The following is a 25908-nucleotide window of genomic DNA, read 5'->3' as shown; positions in this document are numbered from 1 at the left end:
TTTTAGAACCTCTTCAACTAATCCATCTCTCACCTGGCATGCAGTCTCAAGAACTGGACACAGTAATTCACTGAAGCCTTAACAATGCCAAGTAGAGAGATGGATTATTTTATAGTTTACTTCTGTTTAAACAGCCTGCCATGATTGCTAATTTTCTTCAGCAGAACACCACCATTGATGTAGGAGTTAACTATTGCTACTTCTAAATACATAAATCATTCTGGTTTAGCATTTCTCTGAACTGAAACATTGATGTGCAGGAAAAAAAGGAGGAACAAATCACAGCATTACACTGTTCCAGAAGGCTTCCCAAATTATAGCCAGTGTTTAAAAATAATTATTTTGTGGTAAGAGACATCAGTAATGTTTAAGAATTAACTTCATCTAAGAAAATACACATCAGATTTTTACAGATTTGGCAAAATAAATTATTTACCTGTGGGTAAGCATCTTCAAATGCTCGATCAGGAGTCATGTGTTTGATAACATCAGCCAAAACCGTATTGATCTCTCGATTCTGTGTAGCGAAAAATGAGGTTACAAAATACAATAATGAAATCAGCACATAAATCAAGTCACTGAAAACCAGTTGGATAATTTATTTCCATTTTGCATCAGCTTTCTACAGAGCTCTAGTTAAGCCAGGAACTTTAGCCATAGTTCCAGTAAATCCTTACTTAAACTGGTCCATCTGCCATTAAAATAAAAAGGTAAGAAATATGCAGTGCTGGGCAATGGTGAAGACTCCTTCAAAGCCGCATCTTTTGTCCCTATTCATCTCTCATGAGGGGAAATACATGTTTTTTTAATTCACTACTGAAGTCCTACACACTCATATTGAATAGCCAAAGCTTTTCCATTTTCAATACCAAACTGCTAATATAGCCACTTAGTATCAAAAAAACCTTCAAAGGAAACAAAGTAATTTTCACATACCGTAAAATGTCTGCATGTATACTCCACCCACACTTCAGCACAGTTGATATAATCCTAGAAATACATGTCTTATGATTACCAATATTTACAGAAAGTTATGAGAAATACACTTGCAAAAAAATACACTTAAAAGAATTAAATCCTGGAGGTATGATTCATGCAGACCTAAAGATCTAGCACTAATGACAAACCTCAAAAGTTGCTTAGGTAGAATTACATTATACAGAATTAAGTTATGCTTAAGTAGAGCTCAGAAAAGCAGGGATTATATAAGATAATACCAGGCATCATATTTTTTGGCAACTGTGTGTATCTAGAGAAGATAAACCATGTCACGCTAAGCATATGCTTACTGAACAACTGGCTACAATTTTGCCCTAAACACAGATCAGTAGTTGAAACAGAATGTACAATAACTCACCTGTGGGTTCTTCAGCTTTGTTATAACCTTCCAGGCTTCATTTAATATTTGAAGGCGGTCATTTTCAGGAGGATCAGCCAATGCCAAGTTTAATCCCAAGGAGCGAAAGAGGAGATGCTGAAAGTTAATGAGAAATTTTAAATTAAAAGCAGAAGGTGCATGTCCATCCAACACTGCTCTAGCAAGTACACTGTGCAGAAATATTTTTTGGATCATAGCACCCTTTATTTAAGCGATGTGCAAGTTATGTAGGCAGTGAAGAGTATGAAGAACTCTGTCACACAAGGAACAGGAATTATTATAAATTACATACAAAAAGTTACCTTTGGGAATCCAGATTCATCACACTCTTTAATCATGCCAATGAAGTCCATAGATCTGGCAGCAATAAACTCCGCTCTGAATGCTGACATTACTGAATTCAACAGCAAAGCACTACAATGAACATAACATATATCAATACAGCTCAACATCAACTAGAATTCTCTTGTCCTTTCATTTACACTAATCTGAACTTCCTAGACTAAGAACTGTTCAGCATCTATTCTAAATTTTTTAAAAAAGGGTATAAGGAAGAAAAAACCCTGACAAATCGAGCTTGCATTGATGAGGATTAATAGTACATAAGCAAAACAAGAAAACATGAAGCCATCAGGTAAGTAAAAGGTAACACAGCCTCTACAATACTTGTTCCACACAGGTTTTTCTGAAGCCATCATTTTACCGCAAGTTTACTAGAAAGATGAAGTAAACCAGGAGTAGCTGACATGTTTAGAAACTTACTCTCTCTTTAACTACAGTTCAGAAGTATACTTTGGCAGGACAAATCTCTATTGAAGTTTTTCTCACTGAATTAAAATATATATGCATTATAAAACTCAGATTCCTAGCAGCTGCATTGTCAGGATTAAAATAAATCCAAACAGTCATTATCATATGATAACATACGATGGCATTGACATATTTAGACATTTACGATTAATCACTCAGACCCATATGTGTATTACTATCAAGTCAAAGTTACCAATGGAAGAGTGAACTCACTGCATTACTGTAAAACTCAGTTTACTGATACTATTATGCAAACCTAAGCAGCAAAATCTAGTATCATTCAAAAGGCAATTCCTTTGGGCAAACTCAGCCGTGAGTTAGCACAGACGCTGCCTCATAAAACACTGTGTCCTTCACTAGTCTGAAACAGACAGTTTGAATACAGGGCAGTTTACCTTGAGGGAAATTCTATGGAGCGCTTAAAATAGCCCAGCGTCCTCTGTGTTTCTGACTGAGCATTAGTGGTCCCATTGCAGTTTGACTGGAATTTGCATTTTATCATTAGACAAGTACTTCCAGTTCACTTGCAATACAGAGAAGCAGGCTGCCACTTTTCACTTAGATGGTTGCAACATAGTTCATGGAACATACTGAGATTATTTAAAGATTTATATACTGATGCCTCTTGCTTTGTAATATTTTGACAGTCATGAGAAGACATAAAAACACAGAACTCCACTGTAAAAGAAAACAGCCATGCTTTATAGATCATTTAAACTGGATTATTCAACTTCCCAATAAAAAGGACGTGTCCCAGACATATTTATTTTAAAAAAAAACCTCATTATACTCAACATTTTGTCCTTCCTTCAAAGAACAGACAGGCACAAAGAGGAGGCACCTAGCCCATTTTTACAATGAGAAATGCTAAAAGGTGATTTAAAAATAAGTTCCACAAAACAAATCAACACTATACAAAATAATCAATACAGTAGATTACATGGATTGTTTTTACCCATATTATACACTCTGATACAATAGCATCTTCACATCACATTTTTAAAATCACACTTTCCCCGCACTTCTTAGCTCAGTCACAGAATGCTAATGCTGGCATTCCTCATTTAAGTGATTAACATATTTTAGTTCCTCAGCCACTGCAGAATGGACTGTGCAAAGCACATCAGAAAAAAAAAATAGGTAGCTGAAAACTTTCACGGAACTCAGCCTACCTACCCAATAAAATGAACTGAGATGAGCTCATCAGCAGGCCAAATTGCATTCACACAGCTCAAAGTACATCCAAAACTTTCAGACCATCTTCCTGAACTACTCACTAAGGGTAATTAGTCTGCACACAGACTTCTAGGAGACATTTGGGATACTAATTCTAATGCTGAAAAAAGCAGTTGCCTAAATATTACCATCTTCCAAAGGTGTCAGTTGCTTTACAACTTCCCTTGCAAGATGTGTGTATGGGCTGACTGTAGCCAGTGGAGGCTAGGGGAAGGAAGGGAAGGAAAACAGAGAAAAATGACGCACAACCAGGAATCGTAGACATGGCTGATGGAGAACCCATTACATGTCCTTAACTTTGGCTTAGGAGCCAAAATGCAGCAACCAAGTTAATTAATTAACTTTTGCTCTACAAGTAATTTACCATATTTTAGAATTAATCTCTGGAAAATAGATGTTCATAATCATGATTTAGTAAGCTACTGGAAGAACAAAAGCTATACTATGCATCCAAAAAGTGTTTTCAAAAGGGAGAGAGAATTTTATTACAGGGACTCACAGGTACTCATTACAGACTTGTGTCTTCTACATCGTGCCATACTTACTTGTTCCCCAATTTTCTGCATCTCTCCATCATCTCAGTAAGCAGAACCTGGAAGAATTACTTATTCAAATTAGCGAGTAGAGACTCTGCAGATAAATTCAGCTTTAATTATTGTAGTGAAGTCTACTAAAAGCTGTTTTAATTACCTACTCAATACGTTCCAATAATCCTGTCTTATCCTGTATTGACAACACAAGAAAACAATGGTGTAGTACAACATAAAAACCACCTACTGGAATAGGTACAGTGGCATTTTAATCAAAACCACTGTTTTATGGAAGTCAAATTTGCAATCCTTCAGCCATGCCATTTCTCAAAGTAATTACTATTTGCCAGCCAGGTCAATTATCTCTGGCAGGAGAGGTGAAGATTACCAACTCCGCCACAGCATGCAAAACAGACTGACTGAGATTAAAATAGCCTGTTGACTATGTTAAGCAATTACAAAGCTGCAGTTTACTCAAATCATTTTTATATCTGTATGACAGAAGAAACTAATGAAGTCAGGAAATAAAGATTAAACTAGCTAAAGGACAGCAAGAAACAAATAGGAATACTGCCTATGAATTTAAAGTGGTCTAACTCGAGCTTTGTGGAAATGAACGTTCTTCCTGTATAGAAGAGAGATACTCGCTTTCACTCATGTAAGTGCTGACTGAGGGGGGTTTTTTAATAGGCAAAATTAACTCTTCACCCCAACACTTCCTTTAGTATCAAGCACTACCATGCTTACTTACTTCAGGAGCACGGTATGCAATACACTGTAAAATCCAGTCTATAGCAGGAGAATATAGAGTCAAATACAAAGGAATTTCCACACATTGTACTACCAGCTGATTCTGAACTGTATCCCCATGAATCTGTTGAAATAAAAGACAAAGACAAGTTGCTGTGAAAAGGTATTTAATAGGAGCTATGATAAACTGGACAAAGCTTCTGTATGAATAGAAATGACAACAGACAAGATCACAACACACAGATATTTTGAAGCATTCCTTGCATGCCGGGGAAAAAATTATCACGCTCGTAACACATATTATTAAAGTATGGAAACACGCTGCATAGAGCGGTTTCAACTTATCAGAATGTATGTAAAATTTCCCATACTGTACCTAGGTACAGGAACATCCCTAAATCTAGATTTAAGAACTTCAAAGATTTTTTAAAAGTATGCGGTAGTTGGTTAAGCAGTGTATTTATGTGATTTTGCGAATAAAACGTCTATTTGCTTACTTGTTTAAATGTTAGAAGAAAGTCAAAGAAATTTTTGTTAAGGCTTTCTTTGAGTTGTGGTGCCACTTCCATCCCAACCTGTATTAACAGAAAGAGAAAGATTTTATCTGCATCTATCACCTATGATTCTCCTTCAACTGTAAGACAAAAATGCATTGTCTGAAGGAGTACACCTAGTCACACACAGCAAGTCAACATACAGTACTGAATCACATGCTTTTGATTATTTCCTTGCTTACTCTTACAGTCACATCCACTAACTGCTACCCTGAGGTAGTTACAGCTGTGTTTAAACATGGTTCTCCTAACATCAGCTCCAAGTATCTGTAAGCAGTGAGGAAATCAATGTCTACCCCAGTGCCTGCACTGCAACAGCCTATATTCATTGTATTCAGAAAGCCTACAGCGAAGTACGATTAAAAAGTCGGTCAAAGTTCAGAAATTGCTTAAAATTATGTGGCTTTATTCTGTGGACAGAATAAAGCAAGGACCCCAAAGGAGAATGTGAATATATAGATAGATATAGATAAAATATTGATAAATAATACAAGGTGATGCACAAACATAAGGCCTATGTAGTTAAGCTGGAACTGCAAAGGAAACTAAGCCATACAGGACTGTTTTCAATAACACAAATAAAAATATCAAAAAATAAAAATGTGGCATATTACTAAAGAGAAAGATGCAGAAGCGAGTAAGAAGTTAGTAACAGATCAGGCTTAAAAACACACACACACAAACAAATCAATCTCAACAGCTTAAGGTTCCCCTCTTCAAACAAACCCAGGGGTCTCACTTTTTGGGGTCCCTGAGCATCTGCAATTCTAGCTGACTTCATCACAAAACAGAGATACCTTGCACAGACCCAAGCCACTCATCTATCACTTTTCTTTGCATATAATTTCCTTTCAAACCACGGAGCTAAAGAGAAATGCATCACCTTGCTGTGTAAAGATCTGGTTCTTTGGTTTCACGCAAGTGTTTATTCCCACATTTTACTATGCTGTGGCTTTAGACATCATTCATATCAATACTACAGGTTTCCTATTCCACAATTTGTATTTTTTAAAAATCTGTTTTCATTATTCTAATTGTGAAAGTATTAATATAGTGTCAGTAGGTGGAATACAGAAGATTAAATGCCTTCCATTCCAATAAGTTTTCTTATTTTAAACAGGTCAGTATTTCAACAGTTATTTTTTACTCCAAGAAAATGTTCACTATTTATTTAATATGATCATCTTTGTGGACAAAAAGGAGCATGCTAAGCTCTTCCTTACTACATAGTTGCAATTATTATTACTAGATTATTAGTCCTAACTGCTCTATCATTATGCATCTCTTTTAGCTGTATCAGGAGCAGTAAAAGGTGGACTGTGCATACAAAGTGTTTCCTAAAAAGCCTTCAGAAACCTTGCACTATGTAGCAGGAATGATTAGGCTATGAAAAAAAAATGCAGGCATTACTGTACTTCAAGATTCAAACAAACTAAGCAGCTCATGTATCAGAGTAGACCAGAGGTTAGCGATTACTTGCAGATACAGGAATTCAGATGGACACCCCTGAATAGTATACCAAAAGTATACTGGACAGTTTATTCAAACATACCAGATATATCAACACTGAGCAAACCCATTGCGTTTCATGACGGCAGCTGATTTCATGCAAGTATTGCTAATTAGCAGCCCTACCACTTTCCAATTATAGTTGAGATCTTTGCCACTACTTCAGAAATGTATTTCACAAATATTTTTCCACTATTGATGACTTTTTGAATCATTTTAGGGTCTCTTCTTGGGTAAGTTTATCTTAGCTGAGCTGTTAAGGTAACTGCAGGAGTAGTTGAGGATAAGAACATAGCCACACTGCGCAGTCAGACAAAAACCCACTGTCTGAACACTTTACCAAGTGGCTCCTCTGCCAAGGAGCTTGCCAGCCCTCTGCCTGCCAAATACGCTCTAGCAGTAGGAGAAGGAAGATAAATATAGGGGAAGTACACATATTAACTATGAAAAGCAGCACCTAGCAATCAGACAACAGCATGTAGTCTCAAAGTCCAAACTCTCCTTCCACTTAGGTCCCTAACATTTTGCCCTACCTGAAGATGAAAAACTGGCATAAGCAGCACATAAAACTATTTTTACTTATTATAAACACTTAAAGAAAGATTCCCCATTATTAAAACAAAAGAGAAATTTTATTTTTTGGCTTGTTAGAATGAAGAGACAGGCTGCTGACTACTTCAGATAAAAACAGTAGTTAAAAGAAATTTTCCTTTAGTGGCAGAGCTAGCTGCAGTAAATCTCTGATACAGGTCTGAAGTGTTAAATGACAGCCTACCCTGCAAAGGTATGCTCTTGCATAGACTGCAACCAGTGGATCTCCAATTCCTCTAATGATAGACGTCAACCGTGGGAGACATTCCGAAATCCCCCTGTTAAGATTTTTCAGAAACAAAAATGAGATTTAACAATCGATAACAGAATTATATCACCTACGGATAACTTCAGTAGCTGCCTTGTAGATTGACAATTTGAGCATGAGTTATGGAAACACCTACCAAAGCAGCAGCCTATTAGCACAAAATTTTATTTCAGAAGTAAAATTTTATGTGTATAGTAACACATACCCTATATTCAGATTGCAGTATTTGCTATTAAGAGTAGTGCAGATAGCCAAGCTGGATGCTTGGCTTTTAAAAGACAAGCACATCTAAAAAACTCCTCCGCTAGTTTGGAGGAACAGCAGAGCTACAGAAGGGCTGTAATTCAATGTGAAGAAAGCAGCCGCTCAAGGCAGAACTGGCAGAACTCCTTTTATGTCTCATTTTCCCACAGGTTCTTTTTGACAAAGCTGTACTAGTGCCTGGAGATGAGGCCCATCAATTCCAGTAAACGAACTGCTTTTTAGGGATAATGAAGTTGTCACTATAGTAGCAATTTGGCTTACAACACTCATTTCAAAATATAACTGAAAAAGGACGATTACATGTGAAGGAACATTTTCAGCTCAGCAACTGACACTGTTTGGCAACATATGAAGCTTATACCAAGATTTTAAATAGATAATGGTTCATTGCTCCTAAATTGTTTCTCCAACACTGTCTCTAGCAATATGACACGTCAATATTTTCTTTTCAGTTTTCTATCCCGACTTTTTGCCATGTTCCACATCTCTCAACAATCTTGCTTCCCCCTCTGCCATCTGAAGCCACTGTTTTTTAATTTGCAAACTCCTGATGTCAGAATTATACATATATTCCAAAACTGCGAGCACTATTGCATTTCAAATTGTATCACAGTTCACCTTTAATTTTTCTATGGCATTCTCACTAAAAACTGCAAAACCTCTCAGTATTGCTTCTTCTCAGATCTACTGAGACCCTATCCACCATTAATCACAGAACTTGCATGCGTAACTCCTTAAATTAGTTTATAAGCCTGCCCATTCACTTCCTTCCCACGCTTAACATTTACTCTTACGTTTTGGATAGGAACTTATTGCACTTCAGTATTGCTGCTTCCACGTAACTAAAATGAAGTCAAGTTAAGGAACAAAACTAAGATGCATGCAATTTAAAAACACAAAACCAAATTTATATACCGAATACACATTGAAGGAACTATTTCAAAGCCTTCTGTAATTAATCTCAGTACACTTTGTTGATCTTTATGATTTATCTACAAGATTTCTATTGTTTCAAAAGTTTTCACACATCAACTCTATCACTGACACCCTGCTCATAGCCAATAATTCAGCATTCAGTTCACTATGAAACATGACTCAAAATTAAATTCAAAACATACAGCCTGAAACAAACAAAACAGTCAGTATAAACATCAGATGGCTGTGAGTTTTACTGAAACAAACATGTTCATTTTTGGAAAAGTCTATGAAAAACCTGCAGACACTCCAAAAGTCTCATTTGACAAGGATACAATCTGGGAATAAGTTCTCTGATTGAAGCAATCTTGAAAAACCAGTTTAAGCAAGTTTCTTTAGCGGTATCATTAACACTCTCTGGAGAAAAGTTATCTGGGAAAAAAAAACCAACAACCCAGAAATAGTTACATTCTTTCTGGAAACAAGCTACTTTTCATTCTAGGTTTAAAAATGTATTCTCTTTCTGTTCAACAAGAAATTAATAAACCAGGCAATATGTTTGCTTTTCAGCTCTCTTGTGCAGCAGTAAGAGCTGAGTACACAGCAAGGGGTAACCAGACCTTCCATCTTGCATTAAGTAACATTGCAGAAGCTGAAGTCAAGCACTCAAAGCTAATCTCAGATCTGCTGCTTTGAAATCTAACCTCTGCCTACCGCCAAAAGCAGAAATAGTGAAAAAAAAAAAAAAAATAGGGCATGCGTAACAAATAGATGTATATAAATCTGTAGCAAATGCATACATATAAAAGAGATTTAAGCCCTTGAATTCTTTACTTTAAAAGGCTAATATAATTTTATTATTTAAAGCTATACTGCAAGAAGTCGGAAGCATTAAACACTGACAGAACACTTTTTTTGTACGCTAAACATCTAACACTGCAGTGCAGTTCTCTCCTCGTGAGCTCTGGGACTATTTGTGTCAGCTGCCAGCAGGAAAAAGCTGCCACCCCAGGGTGGAACAGATGGGTTATGGGGACAGTGCTCTGGTCAGGTGGGCACACATTTGCACGGCTAACTGCCGCCTCTTTCTCTGGATTGCCTGGAACAGAAGGCAAAAATAGGCTTCTTGGGATCAACTCGGGTCTGAAGCAAGATGGTTGGGAAGGATGGGTCCCTCTTCTCTCAGTGATAAAAGCAACAAAAGCAGCTTCTGCTGTGAATGTCTGCTTACAAACTCCTTGTGAAAGAGCTTTAAAATACCAGTGCTCTCCCAGCCCTGCCCCAGAAGGTGAGAAGCTCCCTTTCTGCTCCACAGGAAAGTTTCCAACTTCCAAGACAAGAGCAGCCAGGCACTAGATGCTGCCTGCGTACAGGAAGATGTTCCTTCTCATCTAGGACCACAGGAGCTCTCGTCCAACTTTTTTTTGCTTGGTTCCCACGGGATGAGCATGGACGTTGGGCCTGAAATCCCTGGGGGTTCACATCGCCGTGCACAGCAAGCACAGCACAGATTTCCCTTCTCCCTCCCACTTTTATAGCTGCTCGGGAAGTTCCCACCAGCAATGCTCCCGGCAGCTGTAGAGCTGAAGCGTGAGCTCAGCTCTTCAAACGGAGGTAACTGTGCCCAGTAATCGTGACATCCTACGGGAACTGTCTGCCTTCATTACTGTTTGTAAGAACAGTCTGCAGGTCTGCAACAACCAAATTGGTCTGAAGTATTTTCTGTAAGTTTATTTCATATTTAAGTATTTGTCGGTTTCGAGCTTCTGGCTCAAATTCTGTGGATTTAACTGCAACCTAGTGGTACTGTTGCATTGCCAACTGCAGAGTAAGAATGTTTCGTATTTCAAGGACATGCAGTTAATGCACTCCAAATTGCAAGGAAACGTCTGTATTTCTATGGAACGATTCGGCGCCTTCCTAAAGAGGCTCTTCCATACACATTTGTACTGTAAATGTCAAATTAGACTTTTACATTGGGTTGGAACTTCAAATAAATTAAAAGGGGGGGGGGGGGCAAGTTAGAAAGATTATGCTATCGTAGTAAACTGATCACAAACTCAATGACAGCCTGCTGCTTCTTCCAAAATTTTTCCCTAATTAAAGCAAAACTATCAAGTTTCCAATGTAGCAACAAAGACATCTACTTACCAAAAATTGAGACTCTCTGCTTTGTTAAATTTGTACCATTGGCTTTAAGCTATTAAAATGCAGTACTTTCAGAAAATAGCATATGCTAAGAAAAAAAAGGGAAAAAAGTCTTCCTTCACCTAATTGGGACATTCATCTTTAATTCTCCTTCTAATTATGTATCATTCTTTGTGATTTCAAGTGTCAGGAAGACCCGGGTTATGTTTAGTAACATCAAAGCCACAAGCATATTTTATTATATCTTAGATATATTCTTCACAGTTAAAATGTAAATTAGCATAAACACTGTGAATGGTGGAAGCTGTAAGCAATGGATTTTACTCTGTTAAAAACTAAAAATTACTAGATTCAAATCAGAACTTTTTGCATAGGAGATAAAATAGCATGGGTCCTGTTTAACCTTTCTCAAGTTAGTTCAGACATGATTTTTTCCAGAAGAACAGTAGGAACAAATGCAAAGTTACCCAGCAAAGAGACACGACTGTCCACACACATTGACAGAATTCTTTCATACACTAGCTTCCCTGTTTAAAAAAAAAAAAAAAAAAAAAAAAAATCACTCATAACAAACTAACAAACTGTAAAACACAAAATGTTAATACAAAAGGTTCCCTCTCCAACATACATTGAAGTTAGCTGGAAAAAACTTCCTAGAACACTAACATTCTGCTGCCCTCTAGTGAGGCTGAAATGTTAAGTCTGAATTTCGCACTTCACACACTACAAAAAAAATTTATCTGGCTCCCTGAAGTGCAGAGGTAGCACGAAGGTCAGATTTCTCCCAGGCCAGGAAAGGACAGCTGGTGTCCTGCCTTTGCTGAGTTTGGATATTACGTTATCTTCAGCAACTTTCAGTAAGTAGGAAAGAGCACAAAGAGGAAGCAAGAGCTGAAAAAACAATTGGATCTGTGTCATAGCGTATCCTGCTAAACATCAAAATACCCTTCAACTTTGAATGCTGCCATAAATCTTTTCCATAACATGGCAGAAAAAGAAGAGAATTGTATGAAGCAGAAGACATTTTTACTTAAAGGATCATTTAAAAATGATAAAAATAGATTAAAAAATTCAGTAACTACATTTTGATCACTTCATAGTCCCTATTCAGCTAAAGAAAACTTTGAATTCCATACTTGAAATATAAATAGAATGAAATTTTGAGTCAAGAGGCTGCCAAAACCAAAATATTTTCATAATAATGACAGTGTGTTTCAAATTTCAAACTGCAGAGATCGTGATTTTTCCCAAGGTTTTGTTCTAGATATTCACTCATACATAAAGCACAGAACTACAAAATTAATTATTTTTATTTTAAATACTTCACTCATATGAGTTTTTGAACAATTATATACCATGTTTACATCACTGGTGTCCAAATGTTTATGCTGGAAAAGTTTGGTGTTAAAACTAAGAGTCATTTCAGCACTTTTCAGATAACTTTGATGTTTTCTAACATTACAAAAAATTATTTTCAGCTTATTAACAATCATGTAGTAAGTCTGGCACATTAGATACTTACCAAAAGTATCAAGGATATCTGTAATTAAAACAAATTTACTTGGATAAAACTGGATTACTGTTGTGTCTGAAAGAAGCTTAGAACACTAGAAGGAAAAAAAACAAAGAAACATTTTTAGAGGACAATGCAAGTTAGTGTTTTTACTCCAGACAGGCTGGAACAGATGAGTATCTACAGATGGAAAGAACCAACACAAACAACTATGCAGCAAAAAGCACAAGAACATCTAACATAACACGTCATGGTACTCTTTGTATTTTTCAGGTTATTCTCCATTTCCAGCAGAGCTATTCACAGATCTGTTTTTCCTTTATACAAGTTCATCTACAATGCAGAATTTCAGCTGGCCGTGCAGATCTGTGCATTTGTTCAGACAAGAGAAATTCTCCCCCAGAAGCATAAAAAGGCATTACTTTCTAAAACAACTTTTTTTCAGTTTCTCACCATCTCTCTAAACATCCAGATAAAACACAACATTTTAAGAACTGTTAAGAAACAATTTTAAAAGTTTAGCTAACGAGCCTTTCAACACATCTTTGCGGCTCACATAACCAGTTCAAACATTTTGGAAACAGGCCAGCTGGTCCACAGTCAGCTCCAGGAAGGAACCTGTAGTCAATCACCACCCACAGGCACCCAACATGATCATGACAGTTGGACTATAATGATGGCTGGTGCAAAGTCACATTTGAAAATGTTAGCCAACATCGTTCTAGTATCGTTGAATACAAGTCCAGGAGGAGCCATTTATGATATTAATTCAAAATACACAGTGAGGAATAAAGATAATATAAAGATATTTAATTAAGCTATACTTAGTTTTCCAAGATGGTGCAAAGACCGGAGACTAAACTGCAGTCAAAAACTTTGGCACAAAGAATCAACTTCCACCTGAAGAAAACAGGCGAATGACTGAGGGGGGAGAGAAAGCCGCCTCCTCCCTACATGAGCCAAACACAGCCTTTGACCATGAGTCTTCTCAGGTCCCTAAAACTGAGAAGTACAGTATTCTCTGTGACCTCTGTCCCTTCTCTCTCCTTCATCAAGACACCATTCTTCAATCTCAGTGGAATAAATAAAGTTCAAGTTTTCATTACATTCAAAAAATCCAGGAAGCAATCCAATATCCCACAAGACTGCTTTGTTTAAACAAGAAAATCGTAACATTTGAACATGCCTAAACAAGGGGCACATTTAGTGTTTTTGCTTTATTCTTCGGGGAGGAAGAGTGCAACAAAAAGACAGGTGAGAGCACTCGCATCTTAAAACCAAAGTAGAATCTTCCCTACTGTGTGGTAAGTAAATCACCTTCAAAGAAAGGTAATTCAGTAGCTGTTTAAGACCTACGCACACCATAAACACTTACTTACCACTTTTCTTAGAGCTCACATACATAATCAACTTACTTCAGCTTACTCTAAGTAGCTTAGCTTATTCCATCTTGACAAATAAAGTATCTTATAAAAAGGCACTTGAGGAATTCACGTTATAAATTCAGACCCTGCCTTAATAACCAGAATTATTCCTGCACTTCAGGCTCTGTAAAACTCTCATACAGAGAATGAAGGCTCCATCCCCAACGTCCAACTGACAGATCTTGTGTCCAAATGAAAGGTAATTCTGGCATTCAAATTAAAATTGCTTTTTCCAGCCCAGTATGCATTTCTGAAAATAACAACCAAAAAAAGGCCAAACTTACTTCTCCTATTGCAGACTAATCAGTATGTGATACTAATAATGATAGACTATATATATAACCACAGCTTGATGTCAAGAAAACTGCTTAGTTCTTTAAGAGAACATTCTTAAAATTACATTATTTACTAGGAAGAACCACAGCAAGTAAAGTTCGGTTAGGTTTCTACCCTATCCTGCTTTGTAAGTATAAAATTATTATTAGTTACTTATAGTCTCCTTTATGAAAGAGTTTTGTATTCATGTTAAATACCCAAACACCTATTTCATTCTTACCCAGTCTTTCAATTAATGATGACCATCTGCAGCACAAAGTTCAAGTGCAAAGTGAACAATACACAGACAACACTTTAAGAGAGAAAAACATATGCAATTTTGATCCTACTTTTCTAAAAGCAAGCACCAAATCCCATCTTAAAAACTACAGTATTTCAAAATTGTTTGTGAAGCCATTTGTAAAAGAATATATTAAAGTATTAACATGTAGATATCACTGCATGTCAGACACTGTATATATACGTATTAATGCACTGTAAATACAGTATGTCCTTATCCCATTTCTCCTCCTCCAGACTTCTAATATTGTATTCTTTTTCACTAAGATATTCACACTTCACAAAGCTATATAGGCTTTTTTTTTTTTTTTAAAAGAATAATAGTGCTGATTTCATGGTATTACAATAGAGCATTAGTCACCCTAGGTCACACAATTTTCTGATCTCACTTCATTTATGTTTTATTTCCTTTATTGTCTTTACCACAATTTAAGCTCAAATTACTGCAAACAGTTTTTACAAGAGTATCCAGCATTAGAAAAAAAAATCCTGACTTTATATAACCCTGCTTGATGACTATTAGCATTACATCAGTTTTACAGCTTTTAACGATGTCATTATCTCCTCTGTCCTCTGATGCACTCTGCCTCTGGCCTTTTTTTAAAGGCCAAGCCAAACAAAAGAGCATTTAATTGTCCTATTCCCCCCTGCCCCTCTCACAGCCCTTCACCCCAAATGAGCCAGAGGAAGACTGTGGAGAAGTTTAAAAACAAAACAAAACAAAACAAAAACACCAAAAAACCAAAACAAAAACCCCCAAACACTTAAAAAATCTGGAGTTGTTTTCTGTACTTTGCTAGGGTGCTAAATCAGATTATTCAGTTGCCTTTGTAAATCTGGATGGGGAATACATGGATGTTCAAAAAGCCATTCTGGTATTATTTGGAATGGGGTGTAAGATGGTAGATGGGGAAGAGGAGAGGACAGGAAATTATATGTCCTAGAAAGAGTTGATACCACTACATGCTATTCTTTCTAATTATCTCTAACCAGGTAAAATTTCCACATCTGTCATTTGGCCACTCTCTTTAATGAGAACTCCACCCCACATACCCTAGTCAAAATCAACATAAACAACGAAGCTGAAAATCCAACTGTTCTCAGATGTCCTAAAACTCTGAAAGAAATGAGTTTCAGTGAAGAACAGAAGCAAATAGTAGAAAAATAACAGAAACCCTTCTTTCCCCAAGAAAGAAATCAGACAAGCCACACCACCAAATTCACCAGTTCTGTACACAGCAAAAATGTAAAACTGACCTGGATGACTATTTTCAAAGCTTTTACTTTCTGATCAGATGACCAAGCATCCTTCAAAGACTGGTTTAGTTCTTCAATTCTGTTCATGTAATCCTGCTGAGTCAAATTCAACAGCTCTTTCTGTGACCCCTGACAAATAAACACAAGTCTACTTAGTAAGAGAGGGAGGGAAGGAAGGAGAGTGCCGTTATTATAGAGTCAAATCACCAGTGGGGGGGAACCCACAAAACTTATTAAAGAATTACCTAATTTTCACTTCTTACCTTTGCAGCATCAATACTGCAGGTGTTTGGCACAGGAGTGCATCACAACTGCTTTGGTTTTCAAGAGACATACACGCTGGTACCCAAACAAAGTTGTCCGTAAGATCAGAAATGCTGGACTATTTCAGTGGTATTGTACTTGTGGTATAATTAAGACACTAACACTATACATAAGCATATTAGCACCTATGTAGAAGTAGTATCAGAGAGAAATGAAACGTTTTGCCAGCAAGGTCCTAAGAAATTTGTTGACAGCAAGAAAAATCTGGCTTCACTCTCAGTAAGACAATAAAACTATCTTCATTTCACGCTCAGTACTGGAGCATTCTTGCTATCTTTCTTCCAGAAGACCTTACCTTACAAAAACATTACATAGCAAAAATAAACTTGTGAAACACTGGAAGCAGAAATAATTGTTTAAGCTTTAGAACCAAACTGACACAGGAACAATGTGACTATAAATGCAGTTAGAAAAATCAAAGAGTGGTTCTGGAACAGCCTTCAGTAGAAGTATGAGTGACATTAAAAACTATCTTCAGGACTAGTTTTGAGGAGTTTATTAAGCTGCATTACGGAACAGATTTCATAATATAAGAGTCTAGAAACAATCACCAGTAAAAACAATGACAGGTGAGGAGATAAAATGCAAACACAATTAGTTTCACACAAGGTTACATATTTCCTTATGGTAAAGGGGACTTTATTCTTCTCCTGAAAGAAGCCAATCCTTTATTTGTGATATGCAACTATTAGAACTGTGCTGGCTCAGGCAACAGGCAATCTGAAGTTAGTTAAGACTCAGAGGTTTCAAAACAACATTACCCAAACAATTCTAGAAGTACCCCACAGATTCAGGTTCTAGGAAAGTAAGTTATGGAACACCTCATCTTTGCACAGTAAAATACTGCAGTTTGAGAAATAACTTGAGTACTCAGTATTTCTATCACACACATAAATGTAACTTTAAGCTCAGGTAGACAGTATGCAGCTTCTGCAACAGGGGCAAACAAAATTATCAGATGTTAAGACTATTAGGCTTCATGAAGTTTTACAGCAGCTGCAGACCATACACAGTACCAACGTAAATCAACATTGGTAGATCAGGTGAATTTTTCAATTGCAATTTCTAGTGATACAAAAATATGATTCTGCCTGCATCCTATAACAATAAGGACTGAAATTACTAGATAAGTCCCATGGAAAGTATATATTTGTCTAAATACTGCATAAGTACACGCAGAATCAGGACCTTCTTAAAAGGTTTCATAAAAGATTTTTATTTCACAAATTTATTTCACTTTTAAAATGGTGATGTATTTGGATCAGAGAACTTTCTCACCTCTTCCAGATCATCCAGTTCTTCTAACCTTGTCCTCACTTTTTCAGAAACTGCTGAGCCAGTAGTTGTAGCTTTTCCTGTAAAGAATTATATGTTTGAGTTTCTTTAACATTTAAACACTTGGATTTCTAAAGGGAAACAAACCTGACAGAAAACAAGTGGTGTGATCCATTTGGTGGCTGTTCCTGAAGAGACACATTTAAACATACCTACAGTTCATTCACTTTGAACAGGGAATGACAAGTAAGCAAAACTGAATATAAATGGATTTTCTTGCAAGTTTTGCTGGTAAGGAAAGAATCACTGGATAGCACCATACGACAATTTAGGTTAGAAAAGCCCTACGGATGTCTGTGTCCAACTCCCCTCCTCAAAGCAGGTCCAATTTTGAAGTTTAACAGGTTGCACAGGGTTATAGCCAGTCAATCTAACAATACCTAAAGATAGATTTTTCACACTCTCTCTGGACATCCCATTCCAGTGTTTGACCAACCTCATTCCAAAAAAGTATCTTTTTTTTTTGCAGAAGCTGAAATGCTGCATGTTTACTCATACATAAAAATTCTGATTTACTATGCAATCAGCTATGCCTACTTAAGCCTGGATTTGCTTTGCTAGAAAACATGATAAAATATTTAACATTTGGTTCTTTTTTGAACACTCAGCATATAGTTGAAATCACTTCACTTTCATGTAAAGAGAATAACTGAACAAGTTCCTAAGGGACTTGTTTGCCTTCCCTTCCAGCAAGCAGAAGAGTTGATAAACATGATTCTCAAAATATCATTGCTCACTTTAAATGTAAGAAAGTTTTAAACTACAGTGGAAGGCAGCAAATTCCATTTTCTTCCACAACACATAATCACAAATTCATTAGCCTACAAGGCATACAAGACAAGATGGTTGGGTGATTTTCAATAATTATTTTAAGTAAAAATCCAGCAGAGGTCTTAGTCACAAAAAAAACATAGATCCAACCATATGTCAGAATGGGGGAAGGAGAGGAAATCACCTTCCAACCATTCTTTGCCACAAACCTGTCACTGTAACCTACCTCAAGCAAAATCTGTTAATGTTACATATAAAGGAACTGCTTACCTTTTTCAGATCCCATGTACAGATTCTGTGAGAAAACAGAAGCAGCAGACTTTTAGAAAACACATACTCATTAGCATTCCAAGAATGCACAGGATAATTACACTGCTAATTAAGCCTCTAATCATTTAGAAGTAGACATAAGACCAGCAGTTATTTGTATTGTTACAAAAAGACAAAGTGATGGCTTCTAAGTATCAACAGACTTCTGGACTCCAAAGCAATCATTATAAGTGAGAGCTTGTGGTACAGCTTTCTACAATATTAAAACTGAAATTTGGAGGACCAGTATTTACTCACGAAATAATTACAAAACAGCAACATCCAAAATGCATTAAAGGTCTAGTACAAATAAATAAAACGGGAGAAGCTGCCACTTACGATAGAGAGCTTCTCTGTTGTTGTGTATCTAGAAAGGATTTCACCGCGTTTGCTTGACCATGGTTCAAAGTCACTTCCTACTGCTGAGCTGTCATCTTTATCCCGTTTCTTTCGTGTACTATCCTATGAGAGGAGTACGAGTGCAAATGTTAAATACAAATCTGGGGAAAAAAAAAAAAAAAAAAAGAGAAGGCTGATAAAAGTCAGCTTAATGTTTCAAGTGGTTACTGATCCAAAAAGTAACAATACTAAAAAAAAAATTCCATATTTAAATAAATGTCAACATAAAGCAGGTAAATAAAAAATACTTTAATCTACTAATACAGTATATTTTCTATTTGCATTAACCTCCAAATTGGTGAGACAAATACATTTTATCCAGGGTTGGCTTTGTGGTTTTGTTTTTATTTTATTTAGTTAACTGCCCTCCAGTGTTACCATGGTAGCAGTAGTTGTCACAGGATCTGCAGCTGCTGCAAATAATGACAATGGATCGGTACCATCCAATACACTGCTCAATGGATCCATCACAGAACTAGAAGAAGAGGAGGAGGTAGAAGAAGTACTTCCTTTCCGGTTCATTTTCTTGGTCTTGGATTCAGTAACCTGAAAGAAAAATTCAAAACTATTAAACAAAAAGACTTTCTCTTCCCCCTATTTTCTTTAATAAATCATCAAAATATGCACTACATAAATTATGCTGTTACAATGAAAGCAAAGACCCACCTATAAGAAACTCTTTAGAATCAGCATTAGCATTTAAATTGAAGCACCTCTTTTTTCCCCTGAATCTGGAGGCACTCTGCCCTAGCATTTCCATTACTTTTTTCTTCTTCCTTCCAATTCTGGGTCTAAAGAACTATAAGAACAGCCATTCTAAATTTCTTTCTAGTACCCCTCCTCTGTTTTATTGTTTTTCTCCCTCTCCTCCAACCTCTTTCTTGCTATTTGATTTCCTCTGCCAGCATCATCTTTACTTTTCTTGTACAATACTCAAGCCTGAAATGTCAAATCCATTCCTAAGGCCTCCATCTTATCTCCCCATCGACCTTCCTGAGTAGAAGCTGCTGTCCATTTATCATTAATTAGCGTATGACTATCATCTCTTTGAAGCTGGATTTTTTTGTACATCCACATTTTTAAAAGCCTCTCAACCATTAAAGAAATTATAAATCTTTTAAAGCATACAGCTGACTGGAAGTTAACCCAAAACCAAATCCTACATCAAGCAATTATGCAGGTTATTTGTAATGCAACAATTTGATTTTAAACTTATCCATTATTCAGCATTTAATGCAACCAAGAAAAACCACAAGTTGAAATGCTATATTAGTCAGAAGGAGACTGTTTTTGACACATAACAGCACCAGCAAATTTCTGTAAAGGACAAGCAACAGAATACACCTTGATGCCTCTAAAATAACAGGCCACTAACACAGAAAGGAAATTCACTAGTACCACCACCAACTTAAGGTTTTTTAATTTTAAAGGAGTGGAAGTAAGAAGAGGAACACAATCAGTTTTAATTCACATTTATTTTCCAAAAAGCACAAAAAGAAACTCACTGTAATGGGCTTTAGCGGATGATAGTCGCCAAAATCCAAGGGTACAGATTCCAGTTTGCACATTTCTGATTCTGAAACATAGTTTCTTGATCTCGCATGCCTTAAAAAGAAAGAGTAAAGGGAAAGTATACATGCATATAAATAACCACATACTTGGGAACAGAGAAACATATCCAACATCTACATAGATGCAGGCATAGTTACAAAAAGAAATGCATGTTGAAAAATAAGTCGCTGTAAAGACCAAAATTTCTCTCTCTATTGAGATACATCAACTAAAACTGAAGAAATTTTACTTTTAGCCATTCAAATGTATTCTGCCTCTACACTTGGATTCTATTCCACTCCATTGGACACCAAAAGGGCAATATAACCAAGCATTTGCATGTGTGACAGGCTGATGGAGATTACTGAACACATCTTTTAAACTGAATAGTATGAGTGAAAGAAAAAGGTAAGTGTGAAAACACAAGGGAAGAAATCAAAGTGATCGTGCACAGATATAATGACGGACTACACAGATTCACTTGTGTAGTTACAAAGCTCTTTCCCGAGAAATCTATTTATATCTGTTCACTGTACTCATAACAAAAGTTGCAAAAGTCAAATTATAAGAAAAAAACCTATCAGTACTCGTATGCTTGCATTTGTGTATAAGTCCTTGTATAAAAGCCTTGCATCTCCTATGAAAATTAAGCATGCCATTAAGTGAAATAAATCACAAAAATATACATATTTCAGGTTTCATTTTGAATCTGATATTAAGAGAGAACTGTGAGAACTATGGCCTCAATCTCTAATTAAAAAAAGACTTGTATTTATGTTCTTTTCTGGAATCAAGTATTTGAGTAAAACAACATTGCCACTAGGAACTAACAGTAACATACATTATTTATCAATCACAGTTTAAGGACGCTGCTCTTTTATGAAATAGATCATTCATTCTGGGTTTAATTGCTTAAATATAAATATAAATTTATATTTTAAAAGGCTTTTAAAGCATATTTGACAATGTAGGAGGCAAAAAAAGGGGGATTAAAAGTTCCCTGACTAGCACCGGATGACAATTTCAGAAGTGACTTAACAGTTACAAATGCTTTCTAATATCTCTGACAACACATCAACATATGAAATCAATTCCTTTTAATTGTATGGAGTAGTAGTAATGGCTAAACAGGGAAATGAAAATATGAAGTCACAAAAATACATAGGACAGCTGCTTCCTAAAACAACTGCCATCATAGCTACCACATGGTACATTCCTTTAGTAGTAGCAATAGTTAAATATTAAGGCAGAAAGATATCCAAGTAAAATCTAGAAAAATATATTTGCAAATGTTTTCTCTGCATTCTGCTCTCCATAATTTCTTGATTTTTATTTTTTTTTTTAGTGTTTGAAACATGCAGAGCAGCTAATTGTTCTTTCCTGTTTCATCCAGGACCCTGAGAATGTTTATAGCACACACTAAGGCCTTAGCTGAATGAGTAAAACCAGTGGACACACAAAGGTTTCTTTAATCAGAATCCTACTGAAAACAAACAGCTTCCCCCCCCCCCCCCCCCCCATAATACACATCCTTCCCACAAAAACTAGTCCAAACTTTCAAAGAATTCCATTTCTACTTGAAGAACTAACTCATTAGGAAGAATTCCAGCAGTGCCGAGCAGCCAGCTCTTCTATAGACATTATGTACACCCCAAAACCCCAGATTCATTTAAAAAAAAAATTAAGAATGAGTTTAATTTATGATTGTGCTACTCCAAGGAGAAGCTTCAACATCTAATGAGATACAGCAGAGTAAAAGAAAGAGTCCAGTGAAATCCAGGTGCTTATTCCTTTTGTTTCCTTGATCTGCAGCTGCTTTTCTTTACACATTAACAGTCTCTTTAATTTACTGTTGTCCCATGATTCAATGATTCTCCTTGCTCACTTTCTTCATGGGTTAATTAGCATTAGGGTGAAAAATCTTTCAAACTCTTTCTGGCTGCCTAATTATAACATTTCTATTACTCTGCTACAGTTCTGCCAGCATTTCCATACCTCTCCTTTACAGGTATTTCCAAAACAGCAGTAGAGATGTCACTGATAGCTCACACTTGGCATACCACTCCCAGGCCAAAATCAATCGTACTCTAATTATAATGTAAGGCATCACTGGGCAAGTATACATGTCTAATACACACGTGGGAATGAAGAAGAGCTATTCACCCTGCAAATAAGTCTTTAAAAAGTACATTTACTATGTGGCTATTCAAGTGATAAGACAGCTTGTAACACAGCTAATACGGGGGACAAGTTCAAGATTGCTCTGACATTATGTTCCATTTACTCTCCAGGGAAAGGAGATTAAGCATTCCTTTCTCGGCCACAGCAGTGCAGCCAACTTCTGAGAGTAAATAAAAATAAGACTCAGGCCAAGCCGGGGTTTCATCCCCAGTGCTTACTGCAAGATACAGCCCTGCTTGCAGGTGCTGTTTTAACAGCGGGTTTCAACCTTTTTACACACACAAGCATCCCTGCAATTGCGACCACTCTGTGCCTTCAACACTTGCCAAACTGCCAACCTTTTTCTCTCCTCCTGGTAAACAACCTTTTTTCCTGGGACCACCGTTTATTTCCTCCTTACCCCTAAGTTACTGAAGCTCTTCCAGCACCCAGCCCGCCCTACGAACCCAGGTGCCTCCCTCGCACTCCAGGTTCAGCACCCAGCCAGCCCCTAAACAGCAGAACAACCAGCCTGGACTCAACACCTTCCCTTCTTGGGACATGACACCTTCCAGGCACACAGCACCCATCCAGAGCCAGGGCTCCCCCTAAAGCAAAGGCTTCAAAAAGCTTACAGGGAGCACAAACAAGGCATGTAAAATGGAAAAGAATCTCTTTACAACACTAGACATATATTGGTATTGATAATACAATGATGTGCATCTCACAAGTGAACGTACCTATCATTATTTGAATATTGAACACAAAACACCCCAAATAAACGTGGCACTTCAGGACACGGTTTAGTGGGCATGGTGGTGTTGTGTTGACAGTTGGACTCGACGATCTTAAAGGTCTTTTCCAACCTAAACAATTCTACGATTCTATGAATATCTCTAGACATTTACACATAGCTATTACAAAAATGAATTCTAGCCCTAAGTTTTATTTTACTTTATAGATTTACCAATTCTTTTTACGACTCCAACAGATTTTTAAACCAGTAATTTTCTTAATTTGATGTAATGGTTTTGTGTTATTGCAAGATCCTTTTATTCAGTGGCAACGGGTGCTACTTTTTTCCTCATATGAAGACTAATCAGTATGCAGACAATTAATCTGCAAAACATCTTTTTAAAATTAGCATCCAACAATGCTTAAAAATAGCTAGCATTCTACTGAACCCTATAGCATGACAATATCTTCCATATTACAGAAAAACATGCATTAAAACGTTTTCCTCTCGTTCATTATTTCTCCATGGGCACTTCTCCATCAGTAGTACCAGACCTACTTATCAGCCTGCTACTTCATTGCTGTATTATGTAAAAATCAATTTATCAGTATCTCTACTGCTCTGCTTTGTGGCTGCAGTCCTTAGTTTTTCATTATGTTTTGGTACTGCTAGAAATTCAAGTTGCAGCCACGTGTATTCCTGTTTCTGCAAGGTCACTGGCCACACACAGGTACTCCACTACACTTACTGCACTCAAAGTAAGTACCAACAGTTCCAACAGCCAACTAATGTGTCAGAGCTGTCTTACACCCTCAAATTTTCTTAGCTGCATAAATTCAAGTTTTGAAATATTTCACACCCCAGTGAATTTATTTTAAAAAGCATAGCTCTGGTGTTTTTATAAAACCTCGACTGGTTTCACTAACAATGACTTTCAAATCCACCAATTATTTCCACTTTTTATTAAATATGAGAGTTGGCTCACACATTAAAATGACATGAAAGAGTGAGACATGATTTTCAGCATCACAATGTACATGGGGAAAACTTTTTGGCATCCTAATGCTCTGATTGCTGTATATCACTTTTCTGGATTCCACAGTAGGTTTGATTTCTAGTTTGCTCAGGACTATAAGCCGTCAGCCACATCAAAACCTGGAAGTTAGATACATTCGATGCGTTAAAAGAACAGCAGCCTCAGGAGCGCAAGTCTTCCACAAAATCGGCTGATTTGTGAACAAGTTTGAAGAAAAATGACCTAGGAACGTATCTTCCTTCACTCTGTCAGAGAAAGGGTGCCTATTTTCTTTCCCCGACGAACACCAGACTGTGGGTTCCCCCACGTCCTGGGCAGCGCACCCTCCTCAGCCCTGCACCGGGCTCTCCCGCAGAAACACCGCACGCCGCTCGGAGCCGACTCTGCCTCTTCAGTCCGCAGCCCGTGAACGCCCGCCTGCTCCTAGGGAGCCTGTGGAAGGCAGCTAACAGAAGCTAAGGGGTGCCAGTAAACCTCCCTCCACCCTGCGAAGCCTTCGTCTTCCCCGGCGAGTTTCGAGGAAGGCGCCAGCGGCCGCTCGGGCGATGCCGCAGTGACACCGCCCGGCCGCGGCGGGGACACGCGCCGCCCCTCCCGGGCCGGAGGAGGACGCGCACCCTCCAAAACACGGCGGCGGGATCGAGCCACGCCGAAGGCGAGCCGCCCCACAGCGGCTCTCCTGCCTGGTCAGGGGACAACAAAGGCCCGCCGGTGCGCTGAGGCCACCGGCCGTCCTCCCCCGCCCGCGCTCTCGCAGCAGCCCCTCCGCCGCCCGCCCGCACGGCCCGGCCGGCTCCGCGGGGGGCTCTCCGGCGGGGGGGGGGGGGGCTCTCCGGCGGGGGGGCCCCCACGTAGCACGGTGCAGAGCTGTGCCGCCGCCCCGGCACCCCAGCTGGCTTTAACGTAAAACCAGCGCCTCATAAATCCGATCCGCATCTCCACGTTTCTCCCGACGGCCGCCCAGAGAACCGCCGGACTGACGGCCCACGCCAGCGCGGCCCCGGCCCCCTCCCGCCGCTGGCCGAGGTCCCAGTCCCCTCGGGCCGAGCGGCCCCGAGCCCCCGCCCCCCCCGGCGGCAGCGAGCGCTTCTCGCTTCCCGAGGGCGAGGCTTCCCCGGCGCCGCAGCCCTCGCCCGGCAGGGCAGCTTCCCCCGCCGGCACGCCCGGGCGTTCTCCGAGCCGCCCCCGCCTCAGCGCCGCGGCCCCCCCACCCCGGCTGCGAGGGGCGCCGAGGACGACGGCCGCCCTCGCCCAGCCGCGGGAACCCGCGGCCCCCTCAGAGCCCGCTACCCGACCCCGCCGGGCCCCCCCACCAGCCCCCTCGGGGCCGGGAGGAGCGCAACCCCCTCTTCGGGAGGGGGGCAGGCAGCGCCCGGCGTCCCCGCCCGCGCCTCCCACAGCCTCACCAGGGGAAGGCAGCCATCTTGCCGCCCCGTCACATGACGCCGCGGCCGGGCAGCGCCTTCCGCCGCCATTTCCCGCCCCGCCCCGCGGCGGGAAGCGGCTCGCCTCAGAGCCGGCGGTT

The 25908-nt window shown here is 38.6% G+C and overlaps 1 protein-coding gene across 1 annotated transcript in view; it reads right to left on the bottom strand.

The window, feature by feature from the left end:
- Positions 1–25875, bottom strand: part of VPS35L (VPS35 endosomal protein sorting factor like) — a 59365-nt gene extending 33490 nt beyond the window's left edge. The window contains exons 1-19 of the mRNA XM_069810066.1: positions 25790–25875; positions 20406–20505; positions 19279–19446; positions 18841–18963; positions 18463–18487; positions 17365–17441; positions 15763–15891; positions 12476–12560; positions 11421–11480; positions 9141–9237; positions 8685–8732; positions 7543–7636; positions 5202–5279; positions 4706–4828; positions 3970–4016; positions 1681–1792; positions 1358–1474; positions 937–990; positions 437–517 (exon numbers count right to left, since the gene is read on the bottom strand). Of these exons, the coding sequence (XP_069666167.1) occupies positions 437–517; positions 937–990; positions 1358–1474; positions 1681–1792; positions 3970–4016; positions 4706–4828; positions 5202–5279; positions 7543–7636; positions 8685–8732; positions 9141–9237; positions 11421–11480; positions 12476–12560; positions 15763–15891; positions 17365–17441; positions 18463–18487; positions 18841–18963; positions 19279–19446; positions 20406–20505; positions 25790–25806 (1635 nt within the window). The 5' untranslated portion in view covers positions 25807–25875. The remainder of the gene's footprint in view (positions 1–436; positions 518–936; positions 991–1357; positions 1475–1680; positions 1793–3969; positions 4017–4705; positions 4829–5201; positions 5280–7542; positions 7637–8684; positions 8733–9140; positions 9238–11420; positions 11481–12475; positions 12561–15762; positions 15892–17364; positions 17442–18462; positions 18488–18840; positions 18964–19278; positions 19447–20405; positions 20506–25789) is intronic.
- Positions 25876–25908: the final 33 nt, after the last annotated feature.

This window comes from Haliaeetus albicilla, chromosome 22 (genome assembly GCF_947461875.1).
Source record: "Haliaeetus albicilla chromosome 22, bHalAlb1.1, whole genome shotgun sequence".
In the NCBI taxonomy this organism is placed as follows: domain Eukaryota; kingdom Metazoa; phylum Chordata; class Aves; order Accipitriformes; family Accipitridae; genus Haliaeetus; species Haliaeetus albicilla.
This window is presented reverse-complemented; position numbering and strand designations above follow the sequence as displayed.